At 38.6% G+C, this 22,825-nt stretch overlaps 1 protein-coding gene across 3 annotated transcripts in view; it reads right to left on the bottom strand.

The window, feature by feature from the left end:
* Positions 1–22,825, bottom strand: part of TRIO (trio Rho guanine nucleotide exchange factor) — a 243,488-nt gene that overhangs the window by 85,959 nt on the left and 134,704 nt on the right. For all 3 annotated transcript variants that reach the window (XM_064428332.1, XM_064428352.1, XM_064428342.1), the window contains exons 16-28: positions 20,692–20,811; positions 19,111–19,302; positions 18,499–18,648; positions 16,907–17,021; positions 12,444–12,559; positions 9,101–9,223; positions 6,156–6,350; positions 5,929–6,044; positions 5,324–5,390; positions 4,437–4,546; positions 3,337–3,406; positions 2,795–2,884; positions 910–1,002 (exon numbers count right to left, since the gene is read on the bottom strand). In XM_064428332.1, the coding sequence (XP_064284402.1) occupies positions 910–1,002; positions 2,795–2,884; positions 3,337–3,406; positions 4,437–4,546; positions 5,324–5,390; positions 5,929–6,044; positions 6,156–6,350; positions 9,101–9,223; positions 12,444–12,559; positions 16,907–17,021; positions 18,499–18,648; positions 19,111–19,302; positions 20,692–20,811 (1,557 nt within the window). The remainder of the gene's footprint in view (positions 1–909; positions 1,003–2,794; positions 2,885–3,336; positions 3,407–4,436; positions 4,547–5,323; positions 5,391–5,928; positions 6,045–6,155; positions 6,351–9,100; positions 9,224–12,443; positions 12,560–16,906; positions 17,022–18,498; positions 18,649–19,110; positions 19,303–20,691; positions 20,812–22,825) is intronic.

Here is a 22,825-nt window from a genome sequence, read left to right on the forward strand (position 1 = left end):
GAATTAATTCCTCAGAATTTCTGAAACAGCACAGCCCAGACTATTTCTGTAATAATAACTTGACTAAGTTGCAACTCCTTGCAAGTGGAAAACAGACACTAAACTTCAGTCAAAAATGACAGACTTGTTTCCACCCAACGTGACCTGAAATAGCCTCTAATATTTTTCAGAAATGTCAAAAGCAATCACACATGGCTGTTCTCAAGTAAAAAGGGGAGACACAGATCAGTTTCAGTGCTTTTGTAGGCTGCTATAACAAAACAAGCATTGCCACCTAACAGCGACCCAGCACAGTCCAAGAACACTGCTGCTCACTCGAGAAGACATCTGTCCACTGAGTGAAAGTTCTAACTACAAGGTTCCAAAAGCTGTGCTTATTTCGCAGCTACTATTTACCTGACATTTCCAGGCAACATAACAAATAAAAACTCTTTGTGCAACAGCTCTACAGGTACAGTCCCTATGTGTAAATATTTACCGATACACACAGACATTTAAATGCCTTATAGATATTTTGTATTACAATTTTATATATAAATATCTATTTTACAGTATTTAATACCATCAGCATAGCTAATGCCTTGCCAAAATTTGGTGTAGAAACCATTACAAAAATGGTTTTATAGGCATATAGCCATGAATTACTTTTTTACCCTGGAAATGCAAATTATATTTTCTAAGTAAACATCAGTAGACAGGTAATCTTTTTTTGGTTTACAGAAATCTGGACAAAAAGCTGCTTGTTTATGCCTTCTTTCATTTTCAGTTGAAATTTTGCAGCAGTATTTGTGGCTGCCCAGGATGATGGAGTCTCAGAGAGTAGAGTAGAACAACCCCCCTGATTTTAGCAAGAGCTTTGCCTTCTTATAACCAGCAGAATCATATGAAGAACTCTGAATTAATACTGACCTTTAAAAGAAGCTGGTATTTTGTTATCCTTTGGACAGGTTTGATAAGGTAAGAGGAGATAGAGTTGGCCAGTCCATGTCGTTGTTGTATCTCCTACATGGAAAAAACAAACATTTGAGGACTGTGAGCACCAACACTCAGATATAAACTGTTTTGAGGGATATGAAATATTCCAGGCACAATAAATCATTATGCTGTGCATCTTGCTTGGTACAAACAGATGATTACCTCCGAGGGTACCTGTGAAACATTTCAACAAACCAAAATACCAAGAGCAATGATTAGGGACACGGAATGTGTGGTAACACCTTTTTTAAAAAACATTAAGATCTGTACTTCTTTTGCTGCTTGCAAGAGAGGAAAACCCTTCACATTTCAGTGTTTCTGGGAAGAGGCAGGAGTACCGGGAAGGCGGAGGTAGAGGTTTCTCAGCACCCCCTGCTATTTCAGTGCCAACAGCCACAGACGGCCGCATCCCCCACCAGAGGGAGCAGCAAGTAACAGTTTCTGAGGTTACCAAGCACTTGAAAACAAAACAGCCACTTACAAATAGAAAAAGGAACGACATCCACAAAGCTAAAGGTGGAAAACGGAATTATCTGATAGCTAAATGGGATGGTTACAGACTTTGGGTACTGATTGGGGCTGAACCGCACTGATAGTGTCTGCCATTTATCACAGCATTGGATCTATTTAAATCAAGCAATTTCAAACAGCAAGTTATGCCCCACAGTCTATGTGCCATCAAACCATGATTACAGTATCAGAAATTCCCAAAATGGGACACAGACAATATTTTCACATGGAACGGTGTTGTCATCAGTGGAAGCGCTCAAGTTATCTGTGCACAGAATTAAGCCTTCACACTCCTAATATACTTTAGGTGGATTAGGAGATGGAGAACTCTGGATATAGTGGTAAAACAAATGGATCAAAGGAAGTGGTGACAAAAATTTATTTCTAATAGTTTTATCAGAGCCCTGTATTATTTTTTAAATGGTATTTACTAAATTTTTCTTGGTTACATCTACCTGATTTTCTGTAACTCACCTGCTTTTCTTCAAACACTGAAAACTTAACAGAGGCTTCACAGAAAAGCTTTGCCTTACAATGTTCAGAAACCTCACTTCCTCAGTGATTAGATTTTTGACATTAACCTCAAGGGCTTCAGGGATTTCCTCTACTTCCCTCTACTTGTACAAACAATTAAAAAAAATTGTGGTGTCATTACACAGCTAGTGGCTCAGCTGGGAAAAAAAAAATGGAAAAAGACAGCACTCTAATTGAATAATCTATTAATACAAGATACCAAAACTCAGTCACCATGGCCAATATTCTCCCTAAAACTTCTAACACACCTACATTTTTGCTGCTTTTTTATGCAGAATATTACATGTGTAGACCATGCAACCATGGGACTGACTAAGGAGGTTCAGCCCTTCTGAATGACAGCAGTGAAATGAATTACCACTACATGCAATTACAGTTTAAAAGCGCTCCAAAAATTCAACCAACATTTCTATCTCTATTACATACAATGCAAAGTAAGCACATCAAAATGCTAAGATTTGCAGGATGTGCTTGTGTGAGCTGAAGATTCATGTCTCGGTTGTTGTTGCCAGAACCTGCTTCCAGTTCTGAACTGCTCTGATATTTGACAGCGACTTTTCACATCTGATTTGACAGCTCTGTAACACCAACTGAGCAATGGAAGTTAACCACGTGAGATACAGGATTGATTTTCTTGAGCTGACAGCTTAATAAATTGCAGTGTTATTAACAGGAAACTTGCATTTTCTTAACAAATTAGGCACTCAGCAGAACCACAAATATGAGTCAAGCAGCCAAGGTGTTTTAGCTTTTAAGATGGACACGATGTACTTACATCAAAGTATGCTCCCGCATGTTCTAATATCAGCTGAGTGGAATCTGGCTTATTTTTACAGTAGGTAACGTACATCTGGAATTTGTCTGCCTGCAGAACAAAATGCAAATTTTCAAAGGTTATCAGAGAGCATCATTCCTGTCTCAAAGTTTTTAGGCCATTATCAGAGAGCTTATCTTCCCTATCAAGAAACTGAGCTGTACAGCATTATATTTCCACTCAAACTGGCAGTGTAAAAATACACATCAGGCAAGCAAGACTGAAAACAACAGCAATGTATATAAAACCAGGTTATTCAAAGCTAAGACAAACCAAATCTGCACACAGGTTTAGACAACTTGCATACACTTCAAGAGCAGCTAAGGACTGGCATCTGACAGGAGTGCCCTATTATTGTTTTCTCAGTTAAAGATACACATTTTACTTAAATTTGCAGGAAGAGGTACTTTTACAAATCAAAAAGGGATCTGAGAGCAAGAATTCCTCCCATCATGCATCCTATCCCCCTCTTCTACTTCTAAACATAAGTCTGACTTCATTACCCAAGTAACGAAGCAATGTCCAACATCTTCTGGTAACTGTTCATATTTTTCCAACTCCTTGAGAAATATACTGTGGGTAGAAAAGAAACAAGCAGAACAAGGCATATGAAACATGTTCATTACAGCAACTTGTTTGGATCTATTATCTGTGGACAAAGACCATTAGAAAACTTTCTGTAATACCAAATGTATGAGCTAAGGAAATAAAGATAATGAATATATAAAAATGTGTAATAAAAGTACTAATATAAAACATAATTCAATAAAAATTCTGATGAGAAGATCAGAAATTGAACCAGTGGACATGTAGTTAATACATAAGAATACACAAAAATGTAGTAATTGCTGTTGTTCTCTATCAAGAAGGTTTCCTACTGTTTTCAGTTTCAAGAAAAACCTTAATCTCAATTTAAAAAAAACAAACACAAACCTTACTTTTTGGATACTCAAGTTGTCAAGTTAACACAAAGCATACAAAGAACTGTAAAATTGGGGTCTGGGATATGCGAGGTATATTTTATTATTTCAAAGAATCATAACCCAATACAAATGTGGACACAACCAGGAAATAACAAAGAAAGAAGATTCAGAGCAAGACTTCTGTACACAGATCCCCCCAGGAACCACATCATTCAGAAGAAAAGGAGTGGACAAGTCTCTTTTATGCTCTGTACTCCAGTAAATGTAAAGATGCTGGAGCATCTCCACACAAGCTAAGAAGAACCAAGAAGAGCTGGGAGCCCTACTCTTTCCCACTAACAGCTGCACTAATGTTTGTGCTATGTTTGTATTTTATTGAGTTCAATAGTTTTCATCTCTTTTGAACAACTGATAAACCTACAACAAAATTTTGGTGTATCCAAAAAAATCTCTTATATGCTGAAATATGCCTGGACTGAAATATATAATTTCTAAGGTGTACATATCTCTCTGCAAAAAAGCAACAGCTGAAATAATTTAGCAATGCAAGAGGAAAATCTTGCATTTTTTTCTAATGGGAAAGCATTTATTATTGAAATACACAGTATTTTCACTAGGAAATCCCACAGGTCATCATTTGGATTTAGCAGTAGTATGGAAATGGAAGATAAGTCACTCACTTATTGTGGAACTCATAAATTTCCTGCATGTTTCCGAAGATAATGTGTTCTTTGTTTACAATACCAGGTGGGATCTCCTCAACTCCACTTGTCATTTCCCATAGATATGTCTGCCCAGAAAAAAAAAAAGATGTGTGAAAAGTGATGATAGACTCCCAACAGATGCAGCCAGGTACCTGTAAGTATGCATTCCTGGAGAGAAACCAGGCAAAAATCACACAGCAGCATCATCTTCAATTGTGACAGTGCCTCTTGTGTCAAATATACCTTGTGATTTTGACAGTGAAATACAAGGTCTAAAACTGACAATTTAACATAGTCCCTGAGACTTCATAATTTAAAATGCATAGTGTTCTTGACAACCTCTAATGCTTCAGGATATTCCTTATCAAGGTCATGTCTGCAGTCTAGAAGTTCATGCTTTGTGCAACAGCTACCATTGAACATTAGTTGCTTCAGCATAACAATTACTGGGCACTTTTCCATGGAATCTCACTGAATTTCTATTCAGCATCAGCTAGTAGCAGAACATGTGATACAGATAATAAGAGAATTAGTACAAGCTCTCCCCTATTGCTAGCAAAGCAAATAAAGTAAACCCCTCCTTTTTCCCTCCTCTCTCTAAAACAAAAGCCCCACACACAATTATGAATTGGAAAAGAAACAAATACTGAAACTCAGTACCAACAAAAGCGAAACACATAGGGTGAATTCTGAAATGGCAGTTATCAGACGTAATTCTACGTTTCTTCTTAACAGCAGTAAGATTACTTAAGTTGATCCTGTGATTCCAAACCAATCATGCTCAGCTGTTAAAAGCAGAAAAAAACCACAAAGCAACAGATTGAATCCTGCCTTCAAAGATTAGTGAAAAAAAGAAAACTCACATCCATGCATTCCCGGAGGTCTCTTACGTAAGCCTTTTCTGTCTGAATTAGCTCAGCCATAATGAACCTTAGGTGACAACAGAAAGAATAATCAAATCTCAGTCTGTTAGATCACTGTGAATGCATAATAACCAGAATACATCGTTCTCCTCATCAGCTTTTGCTTTTCCACTGCAGCAAGAAAAATCTAAGAAGTGAAATGTGAAGAGAGACAACAGAGGAAGGAAACATACGAGGTAACATCCCTCCGTTACTAACTAGGACAAAAAGAAATGGGGAAGGAGATGGAATTTTTTCTCTAACACTTTTCACTGCTATAGTCATTTAACTTTTGTCTTGCTTAGCCATTTATTCCACATTATTTCTAAGAACAAAAAAAGCATGATAAAAGAAAAAGAACAGTTTTGAAAGTTTAAGATTCTGTCATGCTGGAATTATCTACGAGAACAAGCATGTGAATAAATGGCAATAAGAGATACTGAGTACTATCATTCTCTTTTTACCATTTATATGATTTCTAAGCTGCCAGACAAGCCATGGCAGTTTTTTCATTATCAGGACTGATTTATGCATTCTCATTGATTAAAAAGAAATAAATATATTACTCTTTCCTGCGGGCAGACTTTCGTTTTTCTTCGTTAAGCTCATGAGCAGCATCACGCAGTTTCACCTCTGACCCAGGGACACTGGCTGGGATTATATCCAGCTGCAAGCTTTTGCTCTTTATTAAAGAAAGGAAGAATTGATTAAGGAAGGAGACAGGAGAAAAAGGTAGCTAAATCAAATGCAAGTAAAGCTTGTTCGTCTGTCATCACACTCAAATTTCTCTTACCGATTTATTGGAATCTGAGGAAATACCCAGAGCTTTCTCTAAAGAGGTCCTGTATTTCTCCATGCGCAGGGAAAAGTCTCTGTACCTCTTATCCACTGCTGTGACACATTTTTTAATCTCTGTTGCATGAGCATGCCCTTTTTCACAAAAGCCATCAGCCAGCTGTATCAACAACTTCACCCTCTCTTTGGTTTGCTATGAAAACAGGAAAATATCAAACAGTTACAAGCTCTACCTGTCATGCAAAGGTTCATTTTGCTTAACTGCTACCAAGTGCAATTGGAGAAGGAATTGAAGAAGCTGCCTTCTTCCCCTCTCTTCCCAGAACGCCTTTAAACAGTCACCTTTTACTTATTAAAAATAGCACAAGATTAATGTAGGTTTCCTTGGGCTTTATTATTACATGACTAGAAGCAGATTATTTTTCTTTGAAAAATGTGCTTCATATCTAACCCAGAGATTAAATTCTGCTAGGCAAGCCTTTCAGCATGGGTACCGTTGCATCAATACAGAGGCATTTTGATGCCAAAGAGGGTACTTTGTTCATTACCACTGAAGCACTGGTATTAGACCTGGCCCCCAGTCTCAAGAATCTACCTCCTTTAGACACCACAGAAATGCTGAGATAGAAATAACTCTTGTTATATGCTTTACTCTTTAATGGATGAAGACTGAATTCTTTAAATCTCTTCTATATTATGCTTTGTTGGCACAGAGCTGTTTGAGAGAAACTAAGAGAAACAAGTAGTTACCACCAAATCTCTAAATACTTTTCCCAAATGACAAGCTGCCTAAGATTATGCACTTTATTTCATGTAAATCATAAATCATCCACAACAGATGAGTTTATACATCCACCTCTCTCTCTGTCATGAGTGAAGTGTACTGTCAGGGCCCTTGCTAGCAGGGAGTTAAGAAAAAGAGTCAATAAAAACTTGACTCTTACATTATTGAAAAAAACAAGTTTGTCCTATCTTAATTCTTTTTGCTCCCTAATGGTCCCTCATCCAACCATTTCTATTCAGTATGGAATTAGCAAGGGCTAACATATCCTCCCAACAGGTAGCAAAATGCCAAGGGAGTGACACAAATATATCCTTTCAAAAAGGGCACCAATGTCATCTGCAGGCTGAAAAGGAAATAAGGAGGAATAGTGGTGCTTTGCATACTGGAAGGGATCCATGAAATCAAAGTCTGAAGCAAAGATCAAACAGAAGAAAATCCAGCTTTGAACATCAAAAGTGATCTCTGTTCTTTCTGGATTTTCTTTTCTCCCTTCCCACACTCTCTTGGCCACCTCCACCTCCAAGTCTCTTCTGAGGTGATCCTTGAGACAAATGAACACTTGCTTACTTTCCTGGGCTTGATTATTTCTCTGTGAAGGTTGGAGAGCCAGAGGGAGAAATGGGTGACAGTTTGAACAGGTGGCAAAACAAAACAGAGACAGACAAGGCTACAAATTCAGGTAGTTCAGTCATGCAATGGCTGTCAGTCTTTCACATGTGAAAACTGGAAAGCCTCAGGAGCGACAACTTTACAGCCTCAGGCGTGTAAAGGCCTCCAGAGATGCAGAAAAACATTCTGCTGCCTGACTCAAAAAGATTTACAGGAGAAGAACAGAATACTGTAATAAAATGAGTTACCTAACACACAGAGCTTTAATTTTTCTAATATCTTCTAATTAATAATCAGAATAATAATATAGCTTCTTTTATTTTATATCCTAAATGAACATTCAGTAATCCACAGTCATGAAGATATGAAAGTAGAAATCAAAGGCTCTGAAACGTTTGTAGGTATTGAAAACATTTTTAAGCTACCTCACTATGATTTTGTCATGAGAAGTCAACAGCACATAGGGCTCATGGAGCTCCAGTAACAATGAATATCTGCTCACTATCTTCTGGTTTATTCTATTCTCAGCAGAAATACAGACAGAAAGCCACTGCAAGTAAACAGATCTTGATGGACACATCCTTGGGGGATTTTCTGATGGGCAAAGGGAATTCAGTTGTTTTATTTTGTTTGAAATCTCACATAATTCAACTTGTACTCAACTTGTTTATCGACAGCCTGGAGAAGGAACAGAATGCACCCTCAGCAAGTTTGTTGATGATGTGAAACTGGGGGGACCAGCTGTGCTGCCTCAGTGGGAGCTCAATAGGCCAGGGAGTTGGGCAGAGCAATCCAATGAAGTTCAACAAGGGCTAAGGCAGGGTACTGCAACTTGGGGAAAATAACCCCAGTACCAGCACAGGTTGTTGGCTGATCTATTAGGTAACAGCTCTGTGGAGAAGGAGCTGGGAGCCTTGGTGGATGAGCATGAGCCCGCAGTGCCCTCGTGGCCAGGAGGGCCAACAGTATCCTGGGATCCATCAGGTGTGGCCACAGGTCAAGGGAGGTGACCCTGACACTCTACTTGACCCTAGTGAGGCCACATCTGGAGTACTGTGTTCAATTCTGGTTTCCACAGTGCAGGAAAGACAAGGAGCTAATGGAGAGGGTCCAGCAGAGCAACACAAAGATGGTTTGGGGTCTGTAGTCTAATGAGGACAGACTGAGGGATCTGGGCCAGTTTAGTCTGGAGAAGAGCAAGAGGGAATCTCACCAAAATATAAAATACCTCACTGTCAGGGGATGGTGCCAGACTCTTCAGTGATGCCTAATGACAGAACAAGGACTAATGGCCATGAACTACAACACAAGAAGTTCCATCTCAACATGAGGAAGAACTTCTTTACACTGAGGGTGGCAGGGCACTGAACAGGCTGCCCAGGGATGTCATGGAGGCTCCCTCTGTGAAGACATTCAAAACCCACCTGAACATATTCCAGTGAAACCTGCTCTTGGGGACCCTGCCATGGCAGGGCGATTGGACTAACTGATCTCCAGGGGGTTCCTTCCAAATCTAAGTATTTTGTGAAAATTTTTAAATTTTATTTTACCTTTGCTGTGATCTGAAACTCCTCATGTTCTTTCAACAACTCTTGAGTGTGCTGGATACTGGAACCAGTGGAAGTATGTGTGGATAAATAAAACTCTCCATTGTCATGAATCCATTCCAGAGCCTAAATAAAGCATTAGTGAAGAAAAGTAAGAGAAAGACAATATATTTTTGCCAACAGAAACTATCTGTAATCAGAATTTCACAGGCACAGTTCGGCCACAGGTGAATTTCACTCTATGTCACTTGTGGCAAACATGTAATACCTCTACAGTACCAAATAGCTCATAGCTCTCAAATAATTCACATAGACGATGAAGCAATGCTTAGAGAATTAAAAATGACATACGAATCCAAACACTTCAGGGAAGTCCACTACTGCAGGACTACAGCAGTCCACTATTGAAAGGTTCTAACTAGTTGTGTTCACAGTTTTGATAGTATATTCCCCAGCTGAGGAAAAAGAAAAAAAAAGTCACTTCTTTGCTGCCACATGGGACAGCGATACTTAGAAATATGCATGTTCCAACTTATAAAAATGTATATAAGACTGCCAAGTGTGCAGGCTAAACTTTCCAAGCACGTAAGATTTAACTATCACTTCACTGTTTTGCTGACATGTATTCCAGCCTCACAAAGTGTGGTGGTCTGTGCTCCTAGAAATAAAACCTGCAGCAGAGAAGGAACAGTGTGATGTCTCAGTTAAACCAATTTATGTACGTGTAAGTAGAAAGAAAACAAGAACGAAGAACTGCAAACTAAGATTGTTTCCCTTCCACATCCTGACACTTTATTGGCTCACTATTATGAAAAATGCTGATCTTTTCAATTGTCTGTGCTTTACCTGCTGCCCTTTTAAGCATAACTCAGTGGTCGTGAGGAATCTCTGGCTCCTGGAAAAAGCAAGAGCTGTCTCCAACTGCTGCATAACAGTGAAAATCTAACTGACATCTGTTCTGCAGCTCTCAATACAGGCTTCCTACCGCAGCAGGCAGAGGGATGGAAGCTTAGAAACTTCTCGTTTCTGAAAAAGCCAATAGCAGATGTTCACAGGGTTTTACACAGCTTGCTTAGAACCACCTTATTACTAAATGTGTAGCTTCTGTCTCTTCAGTAAATACACAGAACACTAGACAAAAATGTAATACTCCAAGAGAAAAAGTAGATTGCTCACTCTTCCCTTGAAAGGATAAACTGAAATTATGAACATTATCTATCCACACTAGCAAGACCAGGAAAATATTTATCTTGGCGGACAGTAGATATGTATGTTTCACACACATCACCTTACAATGAATCACAAAAGGCACTCTCTGTATTAGAATTTCACCAATGATTTCAGCTCATCAAAGCTGTGATGCAATAATGCTGATTCCCTTACTTCCACTTCAAATGCTTTTCCTTCTTGGTGCAAAACCAGAAATGAGTAGAAAGCCTTCAAAATTCAACACTGAATGTGAATGCCAGGATGCCATTTTCTAAGTCACATACTAGTGCAGGTGCAAGCCTGATAAGACGGACCTATACTTTTAGAAGTTGCTGATGGAACAACTGTTGGACTTCTGTCAAAAAGTAACATTTCAACCAACCACCTCTATGACACATGTTATTCTAATGTCAGTCTTTGCAAGTGAAGACTGACATGGAAAGGCAGAGCATGGCTACCTATTACCAAGAACATTTAATACTTCTCTGCCTTTTTTTAGTGGGTTTATTACATAATGCTGGAATGAATGATAAACAAAAAGCTGCCCAAATCACAGAATGGTTTTGATTGGAAGAGAACTTAAAGATCATGTAGTTCCAACCCCCCACTATGAGAATGAAATGTTGTCTTCTCATAACTTGCTGGCAGCTCTCTAGAGGCACAGTATGAGAGAAAGTTTGACTTGATCTTAATTCCTATGGTTTACATCAGCTTTCATTTCACCTGAGGTATCACTACAAGAACTGGAGGAATCACTTTAGGGATCAGGTAAGCCCTTAACTCTGAAAGGATTTGAGAATCTAACACTGTTCTTACAAACTGGTATGGTATCTTTTCCATCACAAGGGCATCATGTTCTGAAAGCACAAAGAACACGTTCTTCCAAATTCCAGAAAGACATCTAAATAAAGACAGCAACACTTCCATTTTTTTGGCTAATCACTGTGGAGTCCCATATATGGTTTGGTCCGCTTTGCTTTTTGATGACTGAGCTGGTGATTGCTGAAAAATGGGATTTACAGTGAAAATGCTGACAGATCTTTATCTCCAGTGTTTGACTGTTGGTTAGTAATCTCTACACAAAAACAAGTAGATCATGTGCTTGTCAGAGGTTTAAATTAAGGTTATTCAAAAGTAGGGTGGGGAGGCGAGGGCAGGGGGGCAGGGAAGGGATGGTGGTGTTGTATCAGACTTCAAATTTACTCCAAGATGCATCTTGCATTAATTTCTTTGTGAAAGCACGACAAGCAGACTTGAGAATTCTTTCAAGAGAGCAAACCAGACCAATAGTATTTAAACTTTTGTCTGAATTAGCTGTCAGAAAGAAATAAAAGATTAGGTTTTTGAGCCCTTTAAAGAGGATCTGACTATATTTTACACTATGGGCATTTTCCACAGAACAGGAACAGAGAGCTTCCTTTCTCTGTCTTATAACCAGTTTAAAAAAAGAAAACAAAAACCAAAACAACAACTAAAAAACTATCACAGATCAATCTACTTACCACTTCTGCCTTGAACCCGGTACTTATTTTTAAGGCATGTGTTTTGATTAGTGAAGGACATTTTTTTTTTTTGCGTGTCTGGTAGTTACTTAATAGTTCTTTTCAGACTGATAAACTCAACAAAATACCAAGAGGTGGATGTATCATGCAGGAAGCCATGAAACCAAACACAAAGAATTGAAAAACCAAAGTAATTCAGTTATTATTGTTTAATGAGTTATCCAACTTGTCAGATTTCTAGAACTGCCAATCAACTTAATTAGATATTTTTCCTCCAACATCTGAGAAAAATGCTGCTGCCTGTAATTTCCCCAGACAAATTAGGTGTGTGTGTAAAAGTAACAAGCATAACAATTTGTCAAACACAAGCTTGCAGAAATTAGATTTGCCAGTACCAGATGAAGCTGGCAGAAGCAAAACATCATCTTTAAGTTACACAGTTACAGACACACTGCATCACCGAATTTAGTTGTTCTGTATTAAAGGGAAGGCAAAGAATTCAATTTGCTACTTCTATCCTTCTGATGTTTTAACCATTTGAAATACTGAAGTGAATGGCAAATTTGTTACTGTGAGAAGACAGTGTATGTCAAGCCCCGACCACACCAAAGAGGATTTTCATATGAAACCCTCACCTGTTTGGCACTTCTTTCAAACACCACATACTGCTGGCACTGATCAAGACGCCTTTTACGCATGGTCCAATAATGCAGCACACGGTTCTCCCTCTGGAAGAGTTCATTCAAGATATCTGAAGAAATTAAACAGAGCTTTTGACAACCAAATTCAAAATATCACACCAAAATCAGGGGAATAAAGTACTTGACATTGTAGAATTTACTGTACACTTACTCTGTTAGTCCTTGCTTTGCTTTTTTTCCTGATATTAATGAAACACAGAGTGTTCCTTTTTCATCACTTACAGAACTACTGGTTAAAGAAACTAGAGATGCAATTAAAACTTACTACTGATGTGTTTTTTCCTCTCAAATATTTTTCATAAGGGGAGTGCCACTGCTTATAGCATGATTGAAAATGTAGGCTGATACAGATGGCACTTGATGGGGTTTCCTCAGAAAGAATAAGCATGCAAAAGTAATCACAACATGCTTAACATATTATATTTAAGTAAAAATGGGAATTTTTAATATATCAGTCTCCTATAAAGTATTTTAACAATTTAATACAGATAAACAAATATACAACCTCAGGTCACCACAAGATCAAATGCAGCATAAGTAAGCTGACTTGTTAAATATGAATGTTCACTGAACCTTGACAGAACTTCCAGGTAATCAAATAATTAACTCCACAGTTTGTTATTCCTGAGTATCAGAAAACTCACATCCAAATCCCACATGTCCAACCTTTTAAATTCTTCCTAGCAAAGACCTTGTGCTTACAGTATTCAGAAGACTTTATCTGAATTCTGCTTCTTTAATGGTTATGGTTTTTCCACCAAAAAAAGAAATTCTAGCAGTTTCCTGTGAAGCTCATTTTAACCTCTGCCGCTTCCAGAGCAGCAGCCCTACTTGACTTTGTAGCTATTGCAAACCTGGAGGGCAAGCTGAGGACAGGGGAATGGGGACACTCAATGTCTCCACCAGGTGATTCTGTTGCAATTGCACAGAGCCAAAAGAGAGGTCCAGCAGAAGCAGAAGAGACCACAAAAAAGTCTTACTCTCTACACCAACACTACTTGCTTTTCTACTTACACCCAGAGCTGGCTATTTTCCATAATCCATAATTATGAGTGAAGGCTATCAGGTCCTAGGTGTCTTAAGGTCTCTGCATTCTGCTCTCCCACTGTGCAGGTCCACCATGCTTTACATCCCAAAAGCTAACAACTCCAAGAAACAGTATGACAAGAGAAGCTCAAAAAACAGGAAGCCTGAGGGGAAATGCATCTTTGTCTACCTCATCAGGGATGTGGGATCAAACACAACCACTTGTCATAGCCTCCCTGAGGATTATGAAACCTGTCTGCATCACTGCCAACATCCTTCTGCTTACAAGCACCATATTCCCACTTGCCACAGGGTGCTGAGAACACCCAGAATTTGCTTTTGGTTGGAATGTGGTCACTGTGGCCAAGGTTTTATTTTTTTCTGGTCAGGCTCCCCTCATATGCCAAGCTATGAGCTGCTCTGCTGTGAGCCTCCCCTGCTTTCTCAGTTTAATTTCTGCCTTCTGTCACCTCCAAAACACTTGCTCAGAGTATTTGCCAGATTTCAGGAGGCAGGGAGGTCGAGTGGGTGGGACACAATTATCACTATACAATGCAACACATCCAACTGGACACACCATATAAGAAGAGACATCTTGATAATGACGCAAGCAAAGCAGTTCTGACAAAGAGCAAGAGAGGTGAATTTAGCAAATTGGAACAGCATTTGTTCTGTCAGGACATGATACAGATGGCAAGGCAGTGAGAGATATTTGGCTGGGCACTGTTAGTGTTAGTGCCATTAATTTCTTGGACTGACGAAGAGGAGAAAAAATATTCTATAAACTACTCTAAGGAAGTTATAAAACATCAATATTTAATACTAGGTTTGGAAAAGCATCTCTGTATCTCAAGCCATCTGAACTACAGTCCCTCTTGCTGTCATTTACTTTGATTCCAACATTTGTTAGTATTGTTCCCTAAACTTTCAGCTTCTTCTCCAAGCTCAAAGAGCTCTCAGCTGTCTCTATGCAGTCTTCTATCAACCTATCTAAAACTACAAGCACCACTGGACAAGTTCCAGCCAGTACAGCAGAGACAGGTAGCACAGATGCACACAGACTTGGCAGCCAAAACAAAGATGCTCTCATTTCTGAGCTTACAGGAATTGTCACCAACTCAATCCACCTGCCACAGCACAGTTTTAGGCCACAGTTCCTTCCTAACTGAGACAATGATTGGGTACCCTTAACTGCATATCGCAGAAATTATTTACACTCATTTGCAGGGACATAAGGACACCTTCAGAGTTCCTGTTCCCCATGAAGCATATGCTTAGCTAAACTTTGCCGAGATTAAGACATCACTTTTCCAGATAACTTAATCTGCATCTGGGAATAAGGATCAAGTATGCCACTGAATGAGGTTTTTGAAAAATGTTCAGCAGTTCTGCATGAACTCAAGGGTTACTTAAGTTTTTAAAGCATTAATTTATAAACTATATTCTGACTGCAGTCTGCCAGTCTGAAGCATACACTTGAGTTGTAATGCTCTATTAGAACACTCTCACTATTGTAACCTCTCTTGCACTAAAATAAACACTCCATTCTTTTCTTGATTTAGAAAAGAGGTGAAAGGAGATCTCTTTGTTTCTTGACACACATATTTGAACAGGAAGAAGAGAACAAATTTTTTTATCATTTGGTCAGCTACCACCATACCACTGAGACCTAACAGGAAGGAGTCCCCACTAGATCTATCTTAACTCATGTTTAATTCTCAGAAGTATATACTACATGGTTTATGAAGAGAACAGCTTATTTGTTTCTACTTGGGGTTTTTTGTTGGTTTTTTGTTGCTTTTCAAACATGTATCACTCATCCAGGATTTTAAATGTATGCAGAACATGCATAACACTATGGTTCTGATATGTAATTATTACTCTTAAGGACATTAGTAGAGATCTTTCTATTTTTTTCTATTCTTTCCTCATATAAGCACATTTACCTTTCTCAGAATGACTGTTCCTATACATATTTCAAAACTGAATTTAAAAAAATGTCTAATATTCAGTAAGTGTGGTAGCTACAACTTCCTGCTTTCTTCTGCTCTTTGTTTTCTTTGTTTCTTACTGAAAGAAGAACTAAGTGACAAATGCCAGCTTCAGTTACTGATACATTTGTGTTGAGATTTTGTTTTGTACAGTTCTATAAATGTTGGGGACAGAGGAAAAACAATGAGCTGTTTAGCCCTTGTAGTTCAAGTGAACCAGTGAACATGTCCTTTTCTAATAGAATCATCAAGTAAATTAGTGCGGAAGTGACCTCTGCAGGCCATCTGTTTCAATCTCCTCCTCAAAGCACCACTAACTTCAAAGTTTTCCAGAGGCTTGTTCAACTAAGTTAAAAAAATTCTTACAAGTACAGATCCTACTATCTCTCTGGGCTACCTGCTCTAATCCATCTTGCTGTAACACTTTCTCCCATTCAGAATTTTCCTTGCTGCAACTTCTTCTCTGGACTTACCACCATGTTCCTCTTGAATCTGGCTACATCATATGCATAACTCCCCTCTGGGTAGGAGCAAACAGCATTTAATTAGAAATTAGACTTCACTGATTTTGAGACTGTAGTGTGGCCAGAGTGTTCAGTCACAGCTTCAAAATGCACAGAGCAGAATATGACTGGCAATTAAATTATTAAAATACAATATTTACTTCTGAATCTGATCTCTGTTCTGCTACCACATCCAGCAGTTATGCACACCCTATTAATTTTTGAACTTTTGTCCCTCAAAGCCCTACAGGTCTCTCTCTCTCCATTCCCTAGAGTGCTTATTACCCCTTAAAGCTGTACTACGTATTATTAATCTTAGCAAGAGCCAAGCCTCACCTAGTAGCTCTTTACAGCTTCACCTCAGCTACTACCTGTCTACACATGCAGTTTAAACATGATGTAAGTTACCCCATACTTCATGAAGTTCCTCAACACTGATTCAAACTATCTGAAGAGCTCAAGGGCATTGTACAAGCAATAACCTCATATCACTCTGGCACTCCCAGGGAACTTGCAGAATGCCTGACACCAACACATTGAATAAGCTTACACTGATCAGCTCCCATTTGGCTTCAGACCAAACATTATCATGTGGAAGTTTACTACCTCATTGACTCAATAAAAGCAACACACTTGGGTCTCAAATAGAAAGAAGATTAGGTGTAAGTAGAAGATAAAAGAATTCCAAGCAACTTCATTTGAGTATAAGAGACTTTGAAGACTGTCAGCGCCTTCAAAGTGTGCAGGCAGTTTGTTTCCCGTTAAGCCTGACAGAACTCTTTCTACTTGGGCAGGCTTCACTACCCCATCACCAAACATACCACAGCACATGATGATCACATTCTTGTGAGAAGAAAGAGAACAAGAAGTCCCTTACTTTTTACTTGCTGTTCAGGTGCTTTGATGTGTGTCACCATCCCTGGCATGTTGACACTGTTCCTGTGCAGGTATTTCAGGAAGACATCAGCATTCCTCCGAGCCAGTGTGCAGGCCTAAAGAGTCAGAGGTACAATTTTATTTGAAGATGCAAAAATAAACATGCAGAAGAAATTAAAGGTCTTCCTAACTCTCTTTTGTACATTTGTCACCCTCTTCAGTTTTGGAAAGCACTGCATGTTAAATCTTTTCTACAAGTAAGCCAAGCCAACCCAACTATTAAAATAGATATTCCACCGAACAGCAGTTACACCTTACCTGGCAGAGAAAAAACAAAGCAGATAAACAAATACAAATAAAATAAATTAATAAAATGCTATTTCTCTTTTCTGAAGAACCTGAAAAGCAGTTGTATGTTCTATGGCTTTCAGCATGACTCAGAGCTCACAGAGAAGTTTGTTTAGCGTATGTGCCATTTGCCACCTGAAGCTGCTTACTGTGTAAACAGTGCACATTCTCATGTACCCACCTGCATATATCAAAACATCCATTAGTAAAGCGAACGTTTTGCTGAAGTGAAACTGAAAGTGCTAAAATAGTAATACCTGCTCTTAAAATATGAAGGCAAGGCCTTGAGAGCTTTCAGTTGTTGCCATTATATTGCAAGCACTCAGCTCAGTTGTCATCTTCGTCTTAAATATCAAATACTACATATTGGTTGTCTGCTTCATTTTTAACATGCAAGTTATAGAATGCTACTTTAAAAGGTTAGATGAAGGTAGAATGGTTTGATACAGTAATGAAGATACTAAGTCATTTCTCATACCATTTTAAAACAAAGATTAATAATTCATGCCAGCTGCAGAAGGATCTATTAGGCTGTGTACTTTGAGTTCTGTTGATATGTTTTTGAGTGTTGTAATCCATGTAATGAGAATAAGTTTCTAACAAAAAAAATTTTATTCTCTTAGTAGTCTTTCATGGTGATGCTCAAAAATGCCTTTGATAACAAAGTTAGTTATAACTGCTCTGCAAGCACATGCTGCACATTTAATTCAGTATGATCAATAAACTTCTTCAGTAGGACATTAGCTGGAACAAAAATCTTTCATTTATCTGAAGACTATTACACAAAACCCAACTACTTCCAGATGGCTGTCTTGCCATTTCCTCCTGTATTCCTCTGTCGTCCCAGTACATTTGAGAGCTGCTCTGATGCACAGAGCAATGGCACTGTGAGCCTTTCACTTTTCTTCCAAAGCAGCAGCCTTTAAGCATTCTTTAGAGTGACAGTTGCTCAAAGCAGTGACTTCCAATTCCTCTTCAGGCACACTGGGAGATCTGACATCTACTCAAGTTCAACAGGAAATGTATTTATAAAACTGGCTACAATTTTATGCACTTGGCAGTATTCTCTTAATCACTGTCAGAAGCAGTTAACATGCCACTTCCCACATCTTTGCTGTTGGGGACATACCTGTAGTTTGGAATGGGCACTGTTGCTTTCCACAGCCACGTCAGCACTGTAAGAGCTGTTTGCCTGCTCTCATGCTTCCCAAGACACAGGAGACCACAAAAAATCCCCAACCTTACCTTCAGAAACGCTTCCTTCTGCTCCAGGTGTTTGCTTATCATGGGAGTAACGTGATCTGTTTCAGAGTTGGGGCCCAGTTTGTCTGCTCCCCCACACCAATCTTCTTCTCGCTTATATTCTTGTTCCAGGCTTTCCAGCACACTGCACACCTTTCAGGAAAAAGTAGGACAATTCAGTAAGGCAAAAAATCAAAATTCAGGCCTCAAAAAAAGAAAACCCATCTGCCCCTTATACGTACCCCTTAGCTTCTGACACGTTTTGTCTGGGACTTAAGGCAACAAACTCTGGCTGTAGGTTTGCAAGCACTGGCCTGCTTATGCGGAAGCACTCAGAGGCTGTCCCTAAAATTGTTCATCTTTCTCTGCCTCTCTGACTGCATAGTTCTGGATGGGCTTAAGTTATGACTACAGAGGAGGCAACCTTGACAACCTCCCCCCAAACTTTTCTGTGGACAAGCAGATTAAGCTGATTTTTTCTGACTCCCACACAAAAACCAGAATTAGCCATCAAATGAGTAAAAATAACCAAACCTCATCAACCATTTCTTCAAGTAATGCTGTTTTATGCCACACTGAGGAATTAACCAAGGCAGACTTTCTGCATTTCTGTACCTGTTCAGAAGTTTTATAGAAGGCAACAGAGGCATTCACAAGCTTGAGACGATCCTCCATCTTCAGCATCAGCTGCTGCCAGTGCGAAGCGACCTTCTCTGCACACTCCCGGATCATGTCCATATCATAGTGATTGGCCTGCAGCATTGCCTCTGCCTTCTGCTGAACCTGCAGGGCACTTTGATGTGTTTTCTGGCAAAAGGTGAAAAATCAGGAGTTCAGTGGAGCACTTCAGTTCATTTACTCGGAGACCTCAGAGGCTCACACTTCCACTGTGTCGATGACACTTCCATACGTGCACCAACACTCATCAACTAAAAATGACTGTCTAATACTGTGTGACTTCTTCATGCAAATACAAAGGAAATAAATCCTGTAGAGATTTATCATCAAATCAACACTAAATAGCAATACTTAACAAATAGCAACTGTTTGGCATTAAGTTACATGTGATGTATCTATGCTGCATTACATCTTGTTGCAATTATGAATTTCAGTTTGATTTTCTTTCCCTTCACAGTGAAAAAAAGAAGATGACAGAAATCTATCTTATGCTGGCAATTTCTACAGCTTTAACTTCAGTCTTTTGCACATCTGTAGTGAGTAAAGAAAGGTGCAGGTGTGCAGACCAATAAAAAAGACACCTGTCTATTGATTGTAAGCAAATTTTTTTAACCGTATTTCTCTGTGCAGAGAAACATTTGCCTAATATAAAAATATTAAGGGGTTAACTACTACTAATTATTATTATATCTGAGTAAAGAATGGCCTAGGACACACAGATTTTTAAGCGTCCTCATAATTTATTCTTAAACTGACAAACACCTAGAGGTCTCATAACTTTTATACTTGGGAGTTACCAAAGCTGCTCAAAATGAGGGTGCATATAGTGCAAACTTTAATTTAAAAAAAAAAAAAGAGAGGGGGAGCATAAAATTCTACCAAACAGGAAAAGAACATTAAAGAGTTACTGCAAGGCAGAATACTTCTGAAAATAGTCTACCAAAACAATCATAATATTGCTAATATTATCACTAAGTTACTCAGTAGTGCATGTAAGTAAATAATACTGTACTTCAATCAATCTTAAGAACCCTGCCTATTTTTTTGCAGCAATATGACCAATCAGACAAGTTTAGCTTGAAGCCATGGCAAGGAGATGGACACACCACAACACAGAAGTTTCACTGAAGCCTACTCTCAAACAAAAATGGAAATATTAAAGGATGACCTCAGAATACACAAAACTGCTGCTTCCTGGTCCACTTATTCTTGATTTTTTTACATTTAGAATTACAGGTTATGATCTAGAAAAGGAATAACAAATGAAAACACTATTTTCAGCAAAATTGCTTGAACAGCTACCACTTTATAAAGATGCAAAAAGGCACTAAGAAGATGTTCCACCTGGAACTGCAGCTTGAAAATAAATAAGAACAAAAACCACCTTCTCAGTAAGTGCTTTTGTCTCTTTGCCATAACAGCTTTTCCTAAACTGAAAATACTATAGCATGAATACAAGAGTGCTATTTACAGAGAGTTGTAAATACAAGGCCATGGTCACTAAAATGGTGCTTTTACCTCTATTGCATGTTGAAACTGCTCATGCTCCCTCTGTAACTGTTCTGCCTCCTGCAAAGAGCTAGCAGTGATGAGCCCAGCATTTAACATTGACTCTCCATTTCGAATCCAGCCCAAAACCTGTAACAAAAGAGAAGACCATGAAACACACAATTCCACTGCCAACCAGCAAGAAAACACCACTGTAGGGGCAAACACATTTAAGGTCACATCAGCACTGGAACGGATAACTAAATAATTTGTTAATTACATACTACAGTGAATTTGGTATTGAGTAAGCACAGTGAGTGCTTACATTCAGTACAATTTCAGTGAGCTAACAACTCACAGCTTGCAGTCAACCACTACATGTCTGTGGCTTCAGTTCATACTCTTAAAAAAGGTTGTGCTTCTGAATACTGTTTCTGTCACCTGAAAAGCTGGAACAAGTTAAAAGTAATAGTTGCCTGAAAGCCAGTGTCAGTAATGCAAATGAAAGATATACAGCTTAATAAAAAGTATGCACACAATTCTGAACAGTAATGCTGAGAAAAATGTGGTCATTGAATGTCCTTCTAACTGCTTGAAGATTTTAATTTTTCAGTATGTGCCTTCTTTGATATGCCCAGTGAAACTGAAAGAATCCATGTCTGGGCAGAAGCCTCAGGAGGCCACCTTATATGTTCCTTATCAATAGCAGGAACATGCAACTTTTTAGACCCCTCCCAAAAAAAGAAAGACAAAAAAAAGGACATTTTCTCTCTCTATCAGCTTTGTTTTTTCCTCTCCTTTTTCCATCAGGAACATTATCTGATTCCCTCCTTTAGACTCCTCTTATCTTGTTGACCACAGTCTCTTCAATCTCTTCCATGTGAAGTCAGACACTTTATTTTTCTAGAACACTGCTCTTTTATGAGCTCTCTCCAGTTGATAACCATGACTTGGTCATAATTTTTCAAATGCTGAGTAAAATGGGACATAATCAGGTTATTCACTGTCATCTGTACAACTCTTCTATGGAACTGCTGCCCAACCAGTAATTCCCCTGTATTTATTCAGCTGATTATTCTTTCTAGTACATCATGCTCCGTATTTTTCACTATTTGAACTTATATCCTTCTTAAAGCATAGTTCTCCCATCAAGATAATTTCAACTGTAATCCACTGTCTTCTGATGAACTCAAACCCCTTTTCCAGCTGCTCATGCTTTTAACTTCAAATTTAATAGTATAATTGCTAACACGTAGATTATCTGACTAAGAACATGAACTGGTAGTATCCAAATACAGACAAATTTTTTTTTTTCATTTTTAAATCTGTTTTCCAATCCACTGAGTCTCTTAACTTTTGTTACTGAGTATGTTTTTTCAACAAGTTATCATTTTTGGTAATTTAGTCTCATATAACATTCTCATAGTAAGTTAGGGCCAGGCAGACTGAGTTACACTATTTTAAAAGCTTTGACACTGCTTTTCCACCCCTCCCAGAAGAGCTGTTGCTTTGTCAGATAAAAAAGGGGGGTTTATCAATGGAAAGCTATGATTAATTGATCTGTGTTAGCCTTTTCTCCTTTTGTCACTGTTCAAGTTTAATGATCTACTTGTTTCAATATTTTTCCTGGGGACTGTGTTAAACTAGCTAACCTCCAATCCTCCTTCAGCTAGTCCTTTTCCACTTTTGAGATGTAGATGTTGAATTTCAGGCCTCCAGAATCTCATCCAATCTCCTGATGTTTGGAAACAATGGCAGTTTTCTAAGTATTCCAGAGTGAATTTCTTTAGGCCCAGATGATTTGAACTTCACCAGTTTTTCTAACTTTTTCCTACTAATTGATCTAGACATTTAACCACTGCTAATAAATATATTAACTACCAAATCAGTTAGTTCTTAATACTAAATATTCTAATCTAGGGATCTGCACATGACACTATCAATTATAGCACTAATGCACTAAGTAATCAGGATAATATGACTGCGCTTGCAGACTGGGAACATGGGCAGAACCCAAGAAAATGACCTATTAAAAACACAGTTCCTCACAACCTAAAAGGCACATGTGAGTCTACAACCAAAGTACACTCTAACATATCTGACAGCTTGAAGCAACTGAGGTCTAGCCATCCTGACACAACATCTATTCCCTCAAATCTGTACC

This window comes from Passer domesticus, chromosome 1 (genome assembly GCF_036417665.1).
Source record: "Passer domesticus isolate bPasDom1 chromosome 1, bPasDom1.hap1, whole genome shotgun sequence".
NCBI lineage: Eukaryota > Metazoa > Chordata > Aves > Passeriformes > Passeridae > Passer > Passer domesticus.